Consider the following 19,706-nt stretch of genomic DNA (forward strand, 5'->3'; position numbering starts at 1 on the left):
AATAGATATGTACGTTGACTAAATCGGTTGTAGTTGCCAAGTTCAAGCATTGTTTAGGCTTGCTTGGCATTTGCAATTGATCGCCCCTCGGGGGCATTTGGCGAGTGAGAAGTTAGAAGGGGAGAGCTATATTTGGTGATTGAGTTCAGTGGAATTTAAGTCAATGTGGATTGGGAATGCCTAGAATTCGTTTGTCCCATATTGGTTAATTATGTTATTCCTATTTTTGCATGCTATTATAAATAGGGGACTTAGAAGACTTCTAGAAATTATCTTTTGGGTGGCTTCTCTCTCTCATATTGTGGTCATTTTAGAGTTACGGATTACAACTGGCTTTTTTCTTTTCTCCATGTTGGTTAGTGAATCATCTCTCTCTTTGCCCGTGGACGTACTCATCTTGGGGAACCATCTATATCTTGTGTCTCTGTGATTTCTTATTTAGTTTTCTCTTTCTTGTTCTTTGCTTGCATTTATAGTGTTCGTTACAACACCAACCAAGAAGAAAACCCCAAAGGCCAAAGCGTAACATCTAAAAGGCTCCAAAACCCAAATGGAACCATAAAGCATAAATGGAATGCAGCTCAAACACCAGAAATGCCTGAAAGCCCAAATATAAGGGGATTAGCCTAACAATCAAGCCCAAAAACACCTAAACCCTAAACGTCTGTTGTCGCCAAACTAGAAACCGAAACACCAAGCCGGATTGAAAACAAACTATTAATGGTAATAGAAAAGTCTCTGTCGCCCGAAGCAAATCTCCTGCTAAGTTCAATTCGCACCTTCACATGCTTCCGGGCTATACGTGAGGGGGAGTGTTAAACTTTGTCCCACATTACTCATTTAAGCCACCCAAGCTTAGTTAATATAATCTAGAGGTTACTCCACCTATAGCCAATTAATTTTAGGTTGAAACGCTTCAAAAAATCTAACATGGTATCAAACATAGGTCTTTGATGGCTTCAACTATCGTAGGAAAGTCTCTGTCGTCTGAAACAATCTCTTGGTCAGTTCAATTCGCACTTTCACGTGCATCCGAGCTGCACGTGAGGGAGAGTGTTAGACTTTGTCCAATATTGCTTATCTAAACCACCCAAATTTGATTAATATAATCTAGAGATTACTTGATAAGTGCCGAAATGTTGATATTTTGGCCCTCTAAACTACACTTGTTAGCCATTTATGTATGTTGCTTGATACTAATTTTACTTTTATTTTATTTATAGGTTGATTGAACTCATTGGTTGAAAATATTGGATAAAAACGAAAGTTTAATGATGTTCAGGATCAAAGTGCAGAGTTACTCAAAGTTAATTTGCCAATTGACAATTACATAAAGTCCCATGGATCTTTTATGTATTTAATTCTTGAGTAATGCTACAAGTACCGATGGGGTGTGTAGGGATTTCGTACCGACCGGCCGCGCCGGGCCGTCTCCGGCCACCGGACGACCGATCCGAGCTGTCCAAAAATTCTAAAAAAAACACCCGAGGGGGCTTGCGCGGGAATTAACGACATCCGAGGTGTGTAGGGTGCTTGATCCGAGCACTCATTTTTCGTGTATATATGATTTTTTTTTATAGAATTTTTGGACGGCTCGGATCGACCGTCTGGTGGCCGGAGACAGCCCGGCGCGGCCGGTTGGTATGAAATCCCTACACACGGTCGGTACTTCAATCATTTTCGTTAATTCTTTAAACCCTAGCTAAGAAGTACGGAGTATATTACTTTAAGATTGACTTCGGCAAAAGGGAGTTCTCGGCTGTGGCAACTTTCAGCCGTGTTCAAAGAGTCACGGAGCATTCTGAACAGTGCTGCGAACAAAAGACTCTCGCTTCCATGACCGGCTAACTCCATTCTCTAGGGGAAGATGAAGCACCGAGTCAAGAAACTTTGTATTTGCATAAATTAGGATTTTTATTCGAATCGGATTATGTGTTCAAGAACTCCTTCAATGATATCAATGGAATGATTTTAATTTTTTTTTTTACGGTTGAGTATTTGTTTCCTAAGTTTTCAAACACCGTTCACATAATGGTTTTCATAGTTCTCAATCTGGGTGACTGAGATGGGTTATGCTTGTGAGGCGGACCGTGCTGTTAGGCGGCTAGACTGCGCTAGTGAGACAGTCCGTGCCGTGGGATAGTCCATGCCGGTTGGCGGATTGTAGAAATTTACTTGGCCACTATCAATAGGAATTGCAAGTCCTAGCAATAGTGATTTGCGATTCGAGGGTTAACTCAGTCTATGCAATACACAGTTATGCACTTGGGGTGGATTCTAAACCACCCTAGACCTTTCCTCCATCGTTTTCAAACCTTTTAATTCATTAATTGCTCTAGTTTAATTACCTTAATCAAAACTATCCAAATTAAACTTTCTTTTTCTCTTTGAGTTAATCTGAAAGTTAATCAAATTTTAAGTAACTTAGCCAATCTGTCCTTGTGGATCGACACTCGGTCTTGACCACTATTCTACAGAGTAGTAGTTAAGTACTCCAAGTTTTTATAAATTTATTTTTGACACGGAACGATGCGGTCAACTCCATCTATAGCCAATTGGTTTTAGGTTAGAACCCTCCAAGAAATCTAACAATTAATTAAACTATTACCGCTAATAGTTTATTTTCAATGCGGATCATCCAAAATACTTTTGGACAACTGAAATTTGCGGAACCATGAAAAACTTATTCACGGCTCTCTCGATCAAGATATGTTTTCCCACGTTTAATTGTGTATAATGCTGACCATTCATTCTTCTATATATAAGACAACATATCTAAACATTTGGTTTTCATTCAACTTTTTGTTGGATATGTTTTCTCTATGTTTTTGTTTTGGGTCAATCACTCTTCTTCATGTATCAACATCGTAACGTGGGATTTTGTCCCTTTTTTTGCCTTCCACGGCGTACCCTTCTCGAGTGGTTAATGAAAAAATTTTGCCAGTAAAAAACAGTATAAAGTGGTATTTAGGTTTTTAATAACAGAAAAAGGATTCAATAGCTGTCTCACAAAATGTGCAATTATTACAGTACGTTGTTAAAGATGATAGTATTTGAAAATAGGCAGTGCCTTGTGCACTCTGTCTTCGGCCGTCTCTCCCTCTGTTAAAAGAATTTGAGTATTTTTATTTTTGACCAATGAATATGAGTATTTATATTAACTCATCTTCTTGACCGTATGTGGAATCATCATCTAAATAATTTCATACTATATAGTATTGCAGAGTGACTTTTCCAAAGGACGAAAGGAGAATTTTGAGGGCGGCAAGTGGCATTAATTAATATGTTGAGTTGTTGACCGATAATTTCAGTAATAATTTTGTCTTTCAAAATACGCATAACTACAAGCAAATACTACGAGTAATTTTTTTGTGTAATAAACATTATGAAAATTCCAAAAGTTGTCACTAAATAGAACTTTTTGCTAACAAAAAATATAAATATAACAGCTAGGTAGGACATCTAAGGTTATAGCACTATAATAAAATTGTGGCAACATTTATACAATTACGAAAATGGTTGATACAAAAAAAAAGAAAAGAAAAGAAAAGAAAGAAAAGACATTTGTGAAACTATCCACATTATCACTCAACAATATTTAGCAATCATATTTACGACAGATATTTTTTTGATGACGTATATTTTTGTTTAAAAAAAAAAGAAATTTGTACAAAGCAAACCGTTTGTGTGTGTTCGACAAATAAGTATGTTGATTGCTTACTTTCATTTGAATGATATGAAGAGATAGGAAAATTGACTTGTTCTAAAGATGTGAATTGATCAAGTCAAATAATGATATACATCTGTTCAATTTGATTAAATCAGACAAATAATGGAATCTGGCTATGTGAATTTTTTTTCCCAAACGGCAAAAGGAAATTTGATTAATCTCTCGCTGTTTGATTTGATCAATATTGATGGGTAAAAGATGAAAACACTAACCCATGATTGCGATCACTTGGACTGCAAATGTGCACAGTCCAAACCTGTACTATAGACAAGCCATATCCTATATCAATTGGCTTCTCTTTAAAAAATCAGACACTAAGAATATTCATAAATTAAATCTCCTTCCAGTCAAGATAATAAAAGAAAGTATTCAGATTTTATAAATCAAACATTTAAAGGAACAATACCATTAACCAATTAATCAAATTTAAAAACTTAGGGGATGATTATTATATATACAAAAGAATGCAGATCTTTTCCATGTCCTCACTATTTTCAAGCAACGTCATGTTGATTCTATTGCCTATTCGATCCCTAGACCTTTTCTTCCCTAAATCCTACATAAATACTCAATAAATATGTATCCTACATAAATACTCAATAAATATGTATCCAATTTCTCACACCACTCATCATGGCTTCATTACCGCCTTCTCTCTCCTCTCTCCTCTTTCTCACCATAGTTTTGGTTGCCATGATTTCCATTTCACTCGCACGTACCACATCAGGACAAACTGTTGATGATCATCAGGATCAACTGATGAAAACTGGTATCAAAATTCCTCTCAATAACATCGATTCGCATGGGAGGTTCACCGAATTTGAGCGTTTACATCGCGCAATGAATCGCGGGAGCTCCAGGCTCCAAAAGTTCGGTGAAATGGTGACATCGAAAAATCCAAATATCACGTCCACGGTTCATCCAGGAAACAATGAGTTCCTTATGAGCTTATCTATAGGGACCCCGCCGAAACCCTACTACGCTGTAATGGACACAAGTAGCGACCTTATATGGATTCAATGCAAGCCTTGCCCGCAGTGTTTTCCTCCTCAGCCCACGCAGCCGTATAATCCGCAGAACTCCTCCTCTTTTTCAACCCTGTCGTGCACTAGCACCCTTTGCAAAGCCGTAGAAGGAAGTTGCGAGAACGGGTGCCTGATTTTCTACTACTATTTCGGAAGTGGTTCTTTGATCCAAGGCTCTTTAGACGCCGAGACCTTTACTTTCGACAAGGTCTCGGTGCCAAACATAGGGTTCGGTTGCATGGAAGGCGTCGTGGCGGGAAATCAGCTGAACCAACCCGCTGGCGTGGTGGGCCTTGGGCGCGGGCCTCTGTCGCTCGTCTCCCAGTTGGCCGACCCTATGTTCTCGTACTGCTTGACTTCTATCAATGGGACTAAACCTAGTACCCTCTTGATGGGCTCCCAAGCAAGTGTGAACTTCTCAAGTGGTGGTGTCAAAACCACCCCTCTGATTCAAAACCCAGTGATACCCACCTTTTACTATGTTGCTCTTCAAGGAATCACAGTTGGTAGCGTCAAGTTGGCCATAAACGAAACAACTTTTGCTCTCAACGCTAACGGGACCGGAGGCGTAATCATAGATTCCGGCACTTCGATGACATATTTGGTGGAGAGTGCTTTTACTCTTGTCAAAAATGAGTTCATCTCTCAACTAAAGCTTCCGGTACTACAAAATTCCAATTCCACCGGGCCCGATCTGTGCTTCAAAATGCCGTCCGGTTCCTCAAGTGTGCAGGTACCCTCGTTGGTATTCCATTTTAAAGATGCAGATTTAGATTTCCCGAGGGAAAACTACATTATTGCAGATTCAAGAACGGGGGTGATATGTTTGGCCATGGGAATTAGTTCAAGCGACATCTCCATAATTGGGAATATACAGCAGCAGAACTTCTTGGTGGTGTATGACTTGCGGAAAGAAACCTTATCATTTATGCCGACGGAATGCGATAAGTTTTGAGCTCTTATGTTAGTTGATCTTGATATTACGGCAAAATCCTCGAATCTACATTTTACTGTGTCAATTTGCAGAAAAATTTGTAACATTAGTCTTGAATTCATAAATTTTGTACAACAATTCAGAATCATGTTCCGACAAATGTTATGCATTCCTATCCAGAATAGTTTAATTATTTCAAAGTGATTCGAGGATGTGCATATCGTACAACCAAAGGGTCTGTATTGTAATATTTCTCTGTTATCATCCTGTTTTTTTGTTTTTGTGTTTTTGTTCAATCGATAGAAGAGATTATTTTACATCAGGTCTGAAGGATATAGTATATTTTCGGGACACTATATTAATTGTAAGAGTCTATAAGATAACCAAACCCATTATAGGATAGAAAGAAAGGAAAAGAAAGAAAGAAAGAAATAAGCCCATTATATATAGGAGTAGATTATAGGGTAGAAACAAAGAAAGAAAGAAAAAGACTATTTATAGGGTAGAAACAAAGAAAGACAAAATTAAATTAATCGTCCGTCTAAATGAGTGGAATTAAAAATTATAAAAACAGACCAAAATTAAATGAGAAAAGTTGAGATAAGATGAACGAAAAGAAAAATTTGTCAATTTTCAAGTAATTTTTAGTTTTCACAAGCTTTTTTGTTTGGATAGCGCTAATGCCATGCAGGGCCGGGCAGGGGTAAGTTTCGCAAGCCGGCGGGTTTGGGCAATCAGAAGACAAAAAAATCTATAAATTTAAAAAAAATTATAAATCCAACAAAGGAAAAAATTAAGAGTATTTATAGTTTCCATAAAAAAAGAAGAGGAAAGTTTCTTGGACATTTGAAAACAATATTACCAAGAGAAGTAGCAGAATCGATTAACAAAATCTTGATTTTATAAGGTCTTATTGGTTTTCAAATGGTGTGGATTGTTTATCAAATTTTGTTGACTATGCCAGTCCCAATTGTTTTGGTCGGTTGAGAGGAGCTAGCTTTTAGAAGTTGGAGTTCATAAAAATTTACGTGTACTACCATGTCATAGGAGAGATTATGTGGATTGGCAATGAGCTCAATTGAAAATGAGTATTTGGATAAGTTAAAATACGATAATTTAATTGAAGAATTTGCTTAAAAAATGCAATGAGAAGTTATTTTTTCTTTAATTTGGATTGCGTTAATCATAAATTACTATAACCAGGATTGCATTTTGATTTTGATTTTGTGATACAATTCAAGTGAAAAGCAAAATGTAATCTTGTTTTTGTTTTTTACATGTCCTTTTATTTTTTGACTTAATAGTTAGTGGGCAGTCAAATTTGATCCCTCTCTCCTTCAGTCCTTGTGCTCTTCACTGTGTATTTTTTCATGAGTCACGGATTGAGGGTCACCCAAGCCCACCCTGTTGATCTATGTTATTCACCCTCAATCCGACCATCCCAAAACCTACATATCTCATCTTTAGGCCCCGTTCAAATAACAGGAAATGATTGAAAAATCAATTTTTCTCATAAATTTCGATATGTTCATTTACCAAGAAAGTAGTGGGAATTATAAAAACACTTTTTTCTATTAGGACTCATTTTCCCTCAGAATGCATCTCGCAAAAAGGTAGGAATTTATTTTCCTGGGAAAGTTTCCTCTTGCCCGAAAGCACTTTCCTCCTCCCGCGAATATCACTTTTCCAAACTCTTTCCTTATCTCAGTTGAGTTAACATTCAAATTATCTTTTCCTAAATAGTTTGTTTCTTCAAAGTACGTATTTGTTTTTTCAAGAAAGAGCAAGAAATATTTTTTTTTTCTTGAATGTATTTGTTTTTTATTTTAGTTTTATGCTCCAATTTATTTGTATGGACTGAATAATTAACCATTCTTTATTGTTAATTATAGGCGCTAAAAAAAATCAGTAATCATCAAATTCATTAATCTGGAAAGGGGTCAACTCAAACTTCTTTATTGTTAAATCCATGTGTATATGTATGTGATGTCTAGACCCATAAAACACAAATGACAGCACCACGGCTTTGGGTTGCTGGTGAGACTTGGGAGGGTTAAAACTGCATCTACTAATGACATTAATCAAATATATTAGTGTTCAATTATCACTATAACATTAATATAATGGGAGACTTAAATATTCATCCTCAGATCTCATACCACTTAAGAATTCATCCCGGTCATTTTGAACAGTTATGTTTTCATCATTTCAGATGGTGAATTACCTATTTTACCCTTTTAATAATATATTCATATATGTTTTATTAAATTGACATCCTAAGTTAGTGGGATTCAACCATTTTTTAATTTAGTAGGATTCAACCATTTTCTAATTTAGTGGGATTCAATCTCAATAATTACGGGAGGTAATTATGAATGATGATTTCAAAATTTAAAAGATTCGTAATAACCAAATTTCACCGATTTACATTCGAAAACCATATTTATTTTTTCATTTATACCACGTATTATCATGTGGAACATGGTGGATTGACCATTTTTTTTTTTGTGCAAAATTCTCAAAAAATATATGCAGAACATATACAATATTCGTACTGATCATATTTTTCATGGTTAATTTGTCATGAAAACAATAAACCAAAATCATGATTTCTCGGCAGAACTTTAAAACCCATAACATTCCGGGAAAATAGCCCTTTTTTTAAACATGGTAGATTGACCATGTTTTTATTTTTTGCAAAATGATCTTAAGAAATATTTTGAAACATACACAATATTCAAATTGACTATGTTTTTCATGGTTAATTTATCATGAAAAATAATAAACCAAAATCATGATTTCTGGGCGAAACTTGAAAACCCATAACATTTCGGAAAAAAAGCATGAAAAACATGAATATAAAATGTTTTATTTAGGAATATACACCACGAAAAAATATGAATATACAATGTTTTATTCATGAAAACTCAACAATATAAAAAATACATTATGTTTGAAACGAAAAACAACATGAAACGAAAAAGGTACAAAACTAAACGGAGCTAACCAGCAAAAATGTTGAACACCACTCCAAATCTTGGGCCGCTCTGTTTGCGATGCTACCTGAACCCATTTTTCTTTATCCCAAACTCATTGTTTCTGAACCCACTGATTCGGGTGGAGGCGAAGTTGAACGGCAACGACAATGGAGTGCCGTTCATCGACACGGGGGGCGACGAAAGAAGGTCGACGGGGGGCAGAAGGGGATCTATTCAAAGCTCCTGAAGCTATTATTGAAGAACCAGCAGTTGGCTTTGATCCCATGACAGCTGCCATTTCATTGATCTTGTGCAAAAATGGACAAAATGGAAATGATGTTTCAAATTTGGTAGACTTTGATCCCATAATTATGGGATTTGGTTTATGGGGCAAACAAATTCCATTAATTATGGGATATGACGTCAATTACGGGATTTGATTTTTGGGATTGGTATCTTTAATAACGGTTAAGACCCTAGCTTTAAGATTTCATCACAAATTATTTACTAATAATATATATAAGGGCAGTTTTGAAATTATTTTAAGATGGGGATGAAATCATAATTGTTTAAATTGCGTGGGATGAATTTTTACATGACATGGATAAATATGATGGATATTTAAATATTCCTAATATAATTGGCTAATGACTCTTGGTATTACTACTATAATCGATCATCACTTATTGAATATGATCAATCGATCATCACCATAACATGAAGTTTAAAAAAAAAATCATCATCATAACATTAGTGCTCAATCATCATTTATTGGATATGATCAACCAATTAAGCTCTTAGTCATGACTCTGGCTACTATAGTCGATTATAGCGATTAATTGTCACTCTAGCACTAATTAAATAATCTAATGTCAATTATACTATTAATTGTTATGTTTGTACTCATCCAATCACTATAAGTAAATTTGTAAATTATCATAACAATAAATGAATAATTGTTTCCAAAAATAATATTTGTCAATTGATTGATACTCAAAAGTAATTTAATTGAATATGTTAAAAATTATTAATTGAAAATTAGTAGCATATATTAATAATAAAATATTAAGTAAATTTCATAAGTTATTCAAAACAATAAATGAATATTATTTTCACAATAAAATTTGTAAGTTGCTTTTTACTTAAAATAATTTAATGGAATATATTCCCAAACTAAACTAAATCGAACCTTAAGTCTTAATCACTTTGAGTAGGCTACATGAATCATTTTCCTCCATTGAGCTCTGTCAAGGGCCACTTATTCACATAAACCTACTATACTTATATCGTTGCGCACCACAGCATCTAATGTCAATTTAGGTCTACCCTTCCTCGTAGCATTGCTACCCAAAGCTATCATATCTGCTCTCTTAACTGCTGCATCTCCTGGTGTACGGTAGACATGCCCAAACCATCTTAGCCTATTTTTCCTTAACTTCTCTTCTATGGGTGCTACACCTACCATCTCATGAACTGTTTCATTTTTAACCCTGTCTCTTCTAGTCTTACCACACATCTACCTCAACATTCTCATTTCTGCTACACTCATCTTATTCTCCTGTTGTTTCTTAATAGGCCAACATTCTGTCCTGTAAAGCATCGATGGTTTGATGGCAGTTCCATAGAACTTTTTCTTCAATTTTATGGGTACTCTCTTGTCACAGTACACTGCGCACCTCCATTTGAGCCACCCCACTTAGATCTTATGGGTCACATCATTGGCAATCTCTCCATCTTGACTAATGATTGAGCCTCAGTATCTTAAATGATTACTCTTAGGTATGTCATGGTCTTGGATCATCACTCTTTCTTCATGCGCACTGATGGTACCACTAAACTTGCACACCATATACTTAGTTTTACTCCTACTTATTCGAAAACCCTTTAACTCTAATAATTCTCTCCAAATTTCTAGTTTCGTATTAACACCTCTAGCGGTTTCATCTACGAGGACAATGTCATTTGCAAACATCATACACCATGAGATATTCTCCTGAAATTGTCTAGTTTATTTATCCATAGCTAAGGCACTACAACAAAAAACACATTCGGTGACATGTAAAAATGTCACCAAAAGCTCAAATTTTGACACCTATTATCTTTGGTGACACAAGAAAAGGTGTCATTGTATCCATGACACTGAAAGTCAAAGATGACAAAATTGTGTAGTTGTCACGAAATGTTGTCAATAGTGACAAAAATTTGGTGTCACCGAAGACAGATTATCTGTGACACGATTGTCATCGAAAGTAATAGTGACAACAATGGCTTTGTTCGGACTCCAACTTAGATTTAGTTTTAATTTTGTTTCTAATCATTATCCTACTTCTTTCTCCAATAATTATCCTATTTTTCCAATTATTACTTTCTAATCTCTCTCTATCTCTCTCCAATTATTACCCCTATCTTCAATCATTACTCTATTTCTCTCTCCACCCACTACCAAAACTAAACTAAACTAAACTCCCAACCAAATACTACCATAGTGTCACGAAAGAGAGATTTTCTGTGATGACAACACTATATTGTCACAGAAGAGAGATTTTTCTGTGACAAAGATTGTCACTGAAAGTATCTACCATGACAACCAATTGTGTGTCACCAATAACCTATCGTAGTAGTACACACAACAATGACAATCTCTTTTGTCACCAAAAATAGAACTTTAGCACCAATACACACTTTATTTCATATATTGTTTTCACCTGCTTACAAAATTTCAAATTTTTTTTTTTTGTATCTTATGATTCAACTTAGCAAAACTTAAATTGCGAAAAAGAAAAATATCATTCAAATCAAATATTCAATAAGTCAACATTCATCGTCCAACTTCAAAACATTCATCCTTCAATAATAACCACTTCAAACTTAAAAGTATTACCAAAACTACAAAATATCCATATCCAGGATATATATATGTACAATGACAAAAAGAACTCAAAACAAGTGTTCCATTTAGCTACCAAAAAGTCTTCAACTCCATATTGGTTAACTGCTAAAAAGCAACTCCATCTCCTTGTTTACATGTACAAAATTGCAAAAAAACAAAAAACAAAAAACAAAAAAACAATTATGTAACATGTCAAGCCTACGAAAGATTTTGAAAAAGAAAGATTTTGCTCCAAGTTGTCATATGACAAATTGTGGCACGACTCATGAGTGACTAAGCAAGCTGCCCAACCCAGATTTTGATGCCATTCTACATAATATCGATGATATGCAACCTAAGTGAGCTAACTATTATCTTGGTTTTAACTTTACTACTCTGTGAAATCTTCCCTTCATTTCTACTGAGACAATTTGAGAAACAGTTAAACCAACGGAGCTGGTTAACAATGCTATCATGAACTCCAGTACCATCTCTAGTTGAACCTCTTGACTGAAATATAGGGGTGTCAAACGTGCCTGTCGTGCCGTGTCGTACCATGCAACTTCCGTGCCAACCGTGATTCGTACCATGCCATGTTGCGCCTGTTTACTTCATCGTGCCATGGCGTGCCGTGGTGTGCTATTTTACTTTATCGTACCGTGTCGGGCCGTGCCCTTTTAAAATCGTGTCGTGTCGTGCCCGATTAATTAATCGTGACGCGTCATGCCGTGCCTTTTTTTGTTGTGCCGTGCCAGCCCGTTTACTTAATCGTGTGTCGTGCCGTGCCTTTTTAAATCGTGTAGTGCTATGTAGATGAGCAGTGTTAAACTAGCTCAACAATACAAGAGGTAGAAAGCCAAGCAAGGCAGTTAGACCAAGCTCTGCCAAAGTAGAACCAGACTAGAAAAAGATACTAGCGAAGGAAAATAATATCACATACTCGATTGCAGCCGCACGAAGAGAATGCCTCCCAATGGTGTATGCTACCTGTAAGACAAACATAAGTTAATATTAGTACTTGAACCTTCCCGCTCAAGAAGAAAAAAGAAATCAAACAAAATCTCATCCTTGCTTGTATCAATGTTTTGCAATTTTCTGTTTGTTAAACAACGGATTAAAGTGCAAAAGGTGCACTTAGCCTTAAGATTCTTAAAGGCTCTCAGTTGCTATTAATGGAATTCAGACAAAAGGAACAAAGGAAAAAGCTTAAGTTCTTTGCTCAAGATATAAGTGCAAAGAGTAAGCATAGCATCTTCATGGCTTTAAAAGAACAAAGGTCCAATGCCCAGTGGCAATTCAACAAATCTTCTTTCACAAAAAGAGTGCCAAGCTATAAAGAAACTGATTGGTTTAGTATTTTACAAACCGTAAATAACTGCATTTTATAATCAAAGTGCCAGGAGCAATAGAAATCAAACCTTTTGCATCAAAGAAAAGAGCTTCAATTCACTTATTGGGACTCCATATGCCAAATATGCCTGTTCATAGCTAGAAATAAACGTCAACAAAATACATTGCCGCCATCTTACTTTACTAGGATTTTTAAAGGGCAGAGCCTTTGGCACTCCATTTAGGGGTAATTTTGGAATTGCTCGACTAGAATGGTAGATTCAACATCCTCTCCTGATTCAATTTCTTCTCCAAAAGCAGTTATTCCAATTTCTTTTTCAGTTGAACAGCAAGTTCTAACTGGTTGTGACCTTTTAATAGTTCATTAAATTTTGCTGACTGAACTCTTGCTGGTGTACTCCAAATTCAAGCTTTAAAAGAACAAAATTTCCTCTCTTATTATGTATCTGTTCTATCTCCAAAGTCCTCTCCCAAATTCAGCGAAGTATAGGAAGAAATAGGATCAATAAGCAAGACATTTGATTAAACTTCTTGCACTGCACACAACTGACTCGAGACAAATTTAAAGGAAGTTTGTTCATGAAGACTGGAATACTTATAGTAACTGATAGATACAATACTGTCAATACTTAATTTTCAGTATTTCGATAGAAAAAAGAACACACTAATGCCACCACAGTTTGTGTTCATGCATTGTGCAATTTGAGTGCATAGAATTTTAAAAACTAGCAAGTCCAATGTGGAGTGACAAATATGACTACCTTAGATAGGTAGAATACTCAGAGTTATACAGGATATGTTAAGAGGCACTGTTACTGTTAGCTAACAAATTCAATTGCAAAATGAGATTTTTCGAGAGAGAGGATTCATTTAACTATATGCACATAAAGATATTTGAATCATTTCTTGATGAACTATAAATTTCACTAGCAAGGAATGTAACTTTGTTTCCTGAACAAAATGCAGTTTCATAGGTTATACTTTTAGGTGTTTTTTAGGAACCTTCATAAGCAGTACACATGCCGAGAATAAAAATCCATTAAGAGGGAAGCTAACAGGATCATTCAAATGTAGAGAAACCAAGTGACCCAATCTATACAATTTGGCAAATAGCTTATCCATGAAATTTACTTTAATTGAGGGAATCATAAAAAAGCCACGGATACAAAAGGAAGTGAAAGAAAATCCACGTTCTACATTTTGCTGGCATTAATTTGCTTTAGCCTTCACGTGGTCTGGTCCTTGGCCTCTTTAATGTCCTATAAAAAAGCCATGGACACAAAAATGACGTCTTCACTGATAGTCTGATTCAGATTATTGTCAGGTATTCTACAATCACAATAAGTGTCACATATCATCCCAAATGATGAGCAAGCCTTTTATGAAAATGAAAATGATAGCAAGCAGTTAGCATGGCACCATTACTGCAATCGTAACAGGCCAACTAGCCACTGCTCACTGTAAAGCTCGTAATGAGATCCAGGAACTTCAAACAGCATAAACTGAATTTGCAAACCAATCAAATGACTCAGAATTACTCTAACGACGAACTTATGCATTGCTGTATCATTTAAGCCAATAACATTCAACGCCACATAAGGAAATACAAATTTCATTTATGATTTTGAGACTTTTGGACTACATCCATGATAATCAATTGCAGAACATATAAAATAACCAATTACTAGCTGCTGAATTCGATGGGAAAGATAACAAAAAACTTGATTGTTTATTTCAATTAAACCTCTATCACAAAGCCCAATTAACTAACATTCATGCTAATGAACCAACCTAGCACCTCTTAGAAAATCTTATTCCTTTCTTTTCTACATAACTCTTCTTCCTTCTGATCCAATTAGAGCAATCATTGTGTTATTAGCATCATCAACCATAAACAATCATCATTAGCCAGTACTGATGAGCTCTTAGTGTGCATGTATATAGCACTAAAGCTAGAGGCTGGGGCACACGTGATGCCTATATGATGATAAACAACCACGTGAGCACACTTAAGATCAAATAATTATATAAACAACAACAAAGAGGGGAAAAGACTCCAACTTATCACCATGGGCAAAAGTACCTTGCATGATTGCATTTCACTACAATGTTAATGGTGTCCGAAGGCCAAAGGTCAGAGCTGATACTCTAGGCTTCATTATCCAATTGGGATTAAAAAAAACACTTGCTACTTATGTTTTATCACTGTTTTGATCAGCTAGTTAAATATTACCATCAAACCAAGATTGATGGTTGAAACATTCATTCAATAAACTACTAGTGTTTAATGGGAATATACCTTTGTGAATCATTACGGCAATGCAAAATATGCTTCATGTACTCTTTTTGTGACTCGAACAAATTTCACCTGCACATGCAGTAAACGGATACAAAAAATTGCAGTCTTTTGAAAGAAACGTCAAAGTACTCAGTGGTTATGAGAACTAATATAACCAAATAAAAAAGTACTGCATGGACCATCTTGTCAATCATCTCCTTCACAATTTGATACATAGTGGCCTAGCCTAAAAGGGGAAAAAAGAAAATTGATGTCTTGTAGCATAATCATGTAGAAGAGAAAAAAGAGTTTCCCAATTGACACTTGCAATGTGGACATTGCGTAGGGAGTTCACATAGCTCGCTATTTTTCACTTGCATAGGGAGTTCTATTCCAAATTCACACAATTCTACAAAAACCAAAGTCGTATCTCTAAATAACTGAAGCACACAACTCAGAGCAAAGAAACGAATGTGATACAATAACAACAAAAAAAAATTCATAAGGACATTTCATTAGATAGTGACCTAAAGACAATGGAAAAATACCTCATCGTTGTACGGGGAATCGAATCCATTGGCCACGGGAGAATGCAAAGCACGACTTGAATGCGCGAAATAGTAAGGGAATCAGCGGTCAGTGTGGAGATGACCTTTTCAATCTGGCGAATTGATCGAGATCTCGAGCCCTTCATCGCCATCATCGTCACGCTCAACAAACTAGCCAAAATACCTAAAATATTGAAAATCGAAAAGATCAAACAACTATATTATTGGAAAGTAGTACACCATAGTGAAAATCTTAGGATTACATATTGCTCATCGGCTCAGAGCTCCCAACTACGAAACTCTTTTCTCGAGCGAGTCAACAATTTGTTGATTCATGGTTTGGATGAAGCTATGTACCCGGGTAGAGATGATTTGTCTCAAAGATATTCTATTAGAATGCCATGCTAGCCTATCCAAATCTTTAGTAAGGGTTCCCTCGCGCCCAAACCCTTACAAATAAGTCCTCGTGATTTGACTGCCTAAAGAAGGTCATCTACTGGGATTGAGATTGACGAGCTAGTTCTATTGCTATGAGGACTGAGGATAGCAAAGCTGGGCCAACGAATGCCAAGGATTGAAGATAGACCACAGCTGTTATTTCAAGCATCTCTAGCCTATGTGATAACTGGAACAGTTGTTTCTTTTTCTTTTTCTTTTTCTATTCTTGAATGAGGAGATCCTGGTTGTGGTCTCAGAATAATATACTCGTGTTCTTGTTTTAGTTCTGCCCATACCCCCAATGATTGGGGGCTAGATGGGTTATGTTATATGTTGTTGTTGTTATTGTCGTTGTTGTTGTTGTTGTTTTAGTTCTGTCTGCAATGAGTATAGTAGGATTCCTATTAGTTTTGGAAAAGCAGAATCAATACCTATTTTAATCAATTCCGAATCAACTTCAATCGAGGGAGCCAATAGGCAATATCAGAATCATCTGCTAAATAGATTGAATCTTCTTCTTGACCAAGTGATTGAAGTAAATTAGATTGCTAGAAAATATCTTCTTCCAGATGTTCTTCTAGAAAGTTAGCAAGGAAAACCAGTCCTATCCAAGTATCTGGAGGTTTTCTTTCAAATTCGCGATTGAACTCCACATCATCAAATCCCCCAACAAAGCCCTCTCTCTACCCAAATCGACAGATATAATACCAAAAAAACAATCAGAATCATAAAACCCCTATCTGGCAAAAAAATGCCCAAAACCCCTCTTACGTGTTTGTTGTTGTTTTTTCATGGTCCATTTTCTGTGAGAAATAAAAAAACATGTCTCTTCTCCCTTTCTCCCAACTCAAATGGCTTGAAAACCCTAAAAAAAAAAAAAACAGAAATGGAGAACTGTACCTCATCCTGGTCGTCACACTCTTCGGCGCACTTGATCTCCGACTCGATGACTTTGAGGAGCGACTCGTCAAAACTCGGCCACGAAGAGTAGCGGTTCACCGACGGGAACAAACTCCTAGAGAGCTGTCGAGAGACGCTGTCGCTGTCACCAATGTGAGAGGAGGCGGCTATGTCACCAACGTGAAAGGAGATGGAAACAAGGGGAGGCCAAATCGCATACAACCATACACTATATCACTGTTGAAACAGCCACCGTTCGACTGAGAGAGAGAGAGACGTACCACTATTAGATTTAGGGGATCGATTGAGAGAGAAAGGGGATTGAGTCAGTGAGTTGTGAAACGAATCGAATTTTCTTGTAAATGCAGGGAAAAATCCATGAAATCGGAAGATTGGAGAGTGGAGGAATACCAAAAATCACAGAGAGCGAGCCTTTCAGTCGTCCACGGTGGTTGTGGTGCTGCCGAGTTCAGCGAGGAAGGGGGCCGAGTTTGAGTCTTCAGCGTAAATGGAGGGTGCAACGTGAGTGGAGAGAGGCAGCGGGTAAGTAGAGCAAAATTAGGGCTTATTTTTGTGACAAGCAAAAGACACATGAAACTACGTCGTTTATATGGCATAACTTTTCATTTAACGCGCCAAAATGAATAGCAACTGGGAGTGTGAAAATTCAGATCTTTTTAGGGACAACTTTATGCTTGTCACTGAAACATGTTTTCGGCGACAAATTTTTTGTCACCGAATCTCCTCTTTATTTGGCGCCCTATCTGCTGGTTACTCAAGGGTTTTCAGTGACAAGCACTAAAATTTTTAGTTACTATTGAATATATTTCGTGTTAACACCAATTTTTTTGTCATCAAAGGTGTTTTTTGTTGTAGTGAGGCAAAAAGGCACGGGTTCAAGACTGACCCTTGATGCAATCCTACAGTGATTGGGAATTCACTTGTTTTCCCTATTGGTAATCGAATGGTAGTGACGGCACCTTCATACATGTCTCTAATCACCTCGATATACCCTTTGGTCACTCCATTTCTCTCCAGAACCCACCATATGATGTCTCTAGGCACCTTATCATAAGCCTTTTCTAAGTCTATGAAAACCATATGGAGATCCTTCTTCTTTGCTCTATGTTTTTCTACCATTCTCCTTAATAAGTAGATAGCTTCCATAGTTGATCTTCCAGGCATGAACCCAAACTGCTTCTCTGACACCGTAGTTACCATCCTCAAACGATGCTCAATAACTCTTTTCCACAACTTCATCGTATGACTCATCAATTTAATACTTCTATAGTTGTTGCAGCTTTGGATATCCTCTTTATTTTTATAGATAGGTACTAGAGTGTTCCTTCTCCATTCGTCGGGCATCTTCCTAGTCATAATAATCTTGTTAAACAATTTTGTAAACCAAGTCACCCCCAGGTCACCTAGACTTTTTCACACTTCAATAGGGATACCATCTGGTCCTAAGGCCTTACCCGGTTTTATCATTTTCAAAGCTTTGACCACTTCAAACTTTTGTATTCTCCGATAAAATTCATATTCTATGTTTTCGCCAGGTACATACTCTTCTTCCCCACCAAAGCATCCTTCATATTTCTCATTTAACAACTTCTAGAAATACAACTTCCATCTATCCCTTATCGCCTCGTCTTTTACCAACACCACCGAATCAATATCTTTTATACACTTAACTTGAGAAATGTCTTTAACTCTCCTTTCTCGCAACTTGGCAAGTTTATAAATAATCTTTTCTCCATCTTTACTATCGAGTCTAGCGTAGAAATTTTCATAGGCTTTCAACTTAGCATCCCTAAAGGCTTTCTTAGCTTCCTTGATAGCTTGCTTATAACCCTAAAAAAATTTCTCATTCCGATCCTTTGGCCACTTTTTAAAGCACTCTTTCTTGGCTTTTTACCTTGGTTTGAACCTCGTTATTCTACCACCATGTCTCCTTAGAAATTAGACCTTTTCCCTTTGACTCCCCGAGAACTTCTCGCGATATTCTTCTAATATCGTCAGCTATGGTATTCCACATATTGTCTCAATCTCCTTCCACTCCCCACCGTACTTCTTGAGACATTCTTTCCTTGAATATCTCTAGTTTCTCCCCTCTTAGGCCCCACCATTTAGTCCATGGGCATCTTGTTTCCTTTCTCCTTCTAATATTCTCCTTGAGACAAATATCTAACACCAAAAGTCTATGTTGTGCCACTAGACACTCTCCGAGAATAACCTTACAATCCTTACATGTTAAGCGATCTGCACCTCTAGCAAGAAAGTAGTCAATTTAGCTTCTATTGGCTTCGCTCTTAAAGGTAATTAAATGCTCTTCTCGCTTCCTATAGAGAGTATTCCCTACTATAAGGTCAAAAGCTACTGCAAAATCTAAAATCCTCTGACCACCTTCGTTAAGGTCACCAAAACCAAAGCCACCATGTACCTTCTCATACCCTTGCTTATGCATTCCCACATGGCCATTGAAATCGCCTCCTATAAATAGCTTCTCCCCAAAAGGTATATATTGAATCATGTCATCCATCTGCTCCCAAAATTGTTCTTTAATAAGATCATTCAAACCTACTTGGGGTGCGTAAGCACTAATAATATTAACTATGCTCCCTCTGATCACAAGCTTAACTAAAATAATTCGCGCGAT

General features: G+C 36.5%; 1 protein-coding gene and 1 long non-coding RNA gene across 11 annotated transcripts; one reads left to right on the forward strand and one right to left on the reverse strand.

The window, feature by feature from the left end:
- Positions 1-4,357: 4,357 nt before the first annotated feature.
- On the forward strand, positions 4,358-6,008 carry LOC131303444 (aspartic proteinase nepenthesin-1-like). The gene has a single exon (XM_058330317.1). The coding sequence runs from the start codon at positions 4,364-4,366 to the stop codon at positions 5,708-5,710; it is 1,347 nt and encodes a 448-aa protein (XP_058186300.1). The 5' UTR covers positions 4,358-4,363; the 3' UTR covers positions 5,711-6,008.
- Positions 6,009-11,435: 5,427 nt separating this feature from the next.
- LOC131303445 (uncharacterized) lies at positions 11,436-17,813 on the reverse strand. 10 transcript variants are annotated; one of them, XR_009192057.1, is made up of 8 exons: positions 17,046-17,813; positions 16,582-16,833; positions 15,713-15,896; positions 15,487-15,573; positions 15,356-15,406; positions 15,186-15,254; positions 14,077-14,215; positions 11,436-13,014 (listed from the first exon to the last, which is right to left on the reverse strand). It is a non-coding gene; the product is annotated as an uncharacterized LOC131303445 (long non-coding RNA). The 10 variants fall into 10 exon arrangements; XR_009192053.1 differs by having other exon boundaries at positions 15,487-15,896; XR_009192055.1 differs by lacking the exons at positions 15,356-15,406; positions 15,487-15,573 and having other exon boundaries at positions 11,436-12,523; positions 12,955-13,014; positions 14,077-14,145; positions 17,046-17,808.
- Positions 17,814-19,706: the final 1,893 nt, after the last annotated feature.

The sequence above is a fragment of the Rhododendron vialii genome, chromosome 10a (genome assembly GCF_030253575.1).
Source record: "Rhododendron vialii isolate Sample 1 chromosome 10a, ASM3025357v1".
Lineage (NCBI taxonomy): Eukaryota > Viridiplantae > Streptophyta > Magnoliopsida > Ericales > Ericaceae > Rhododendron > Rhododendron vialii.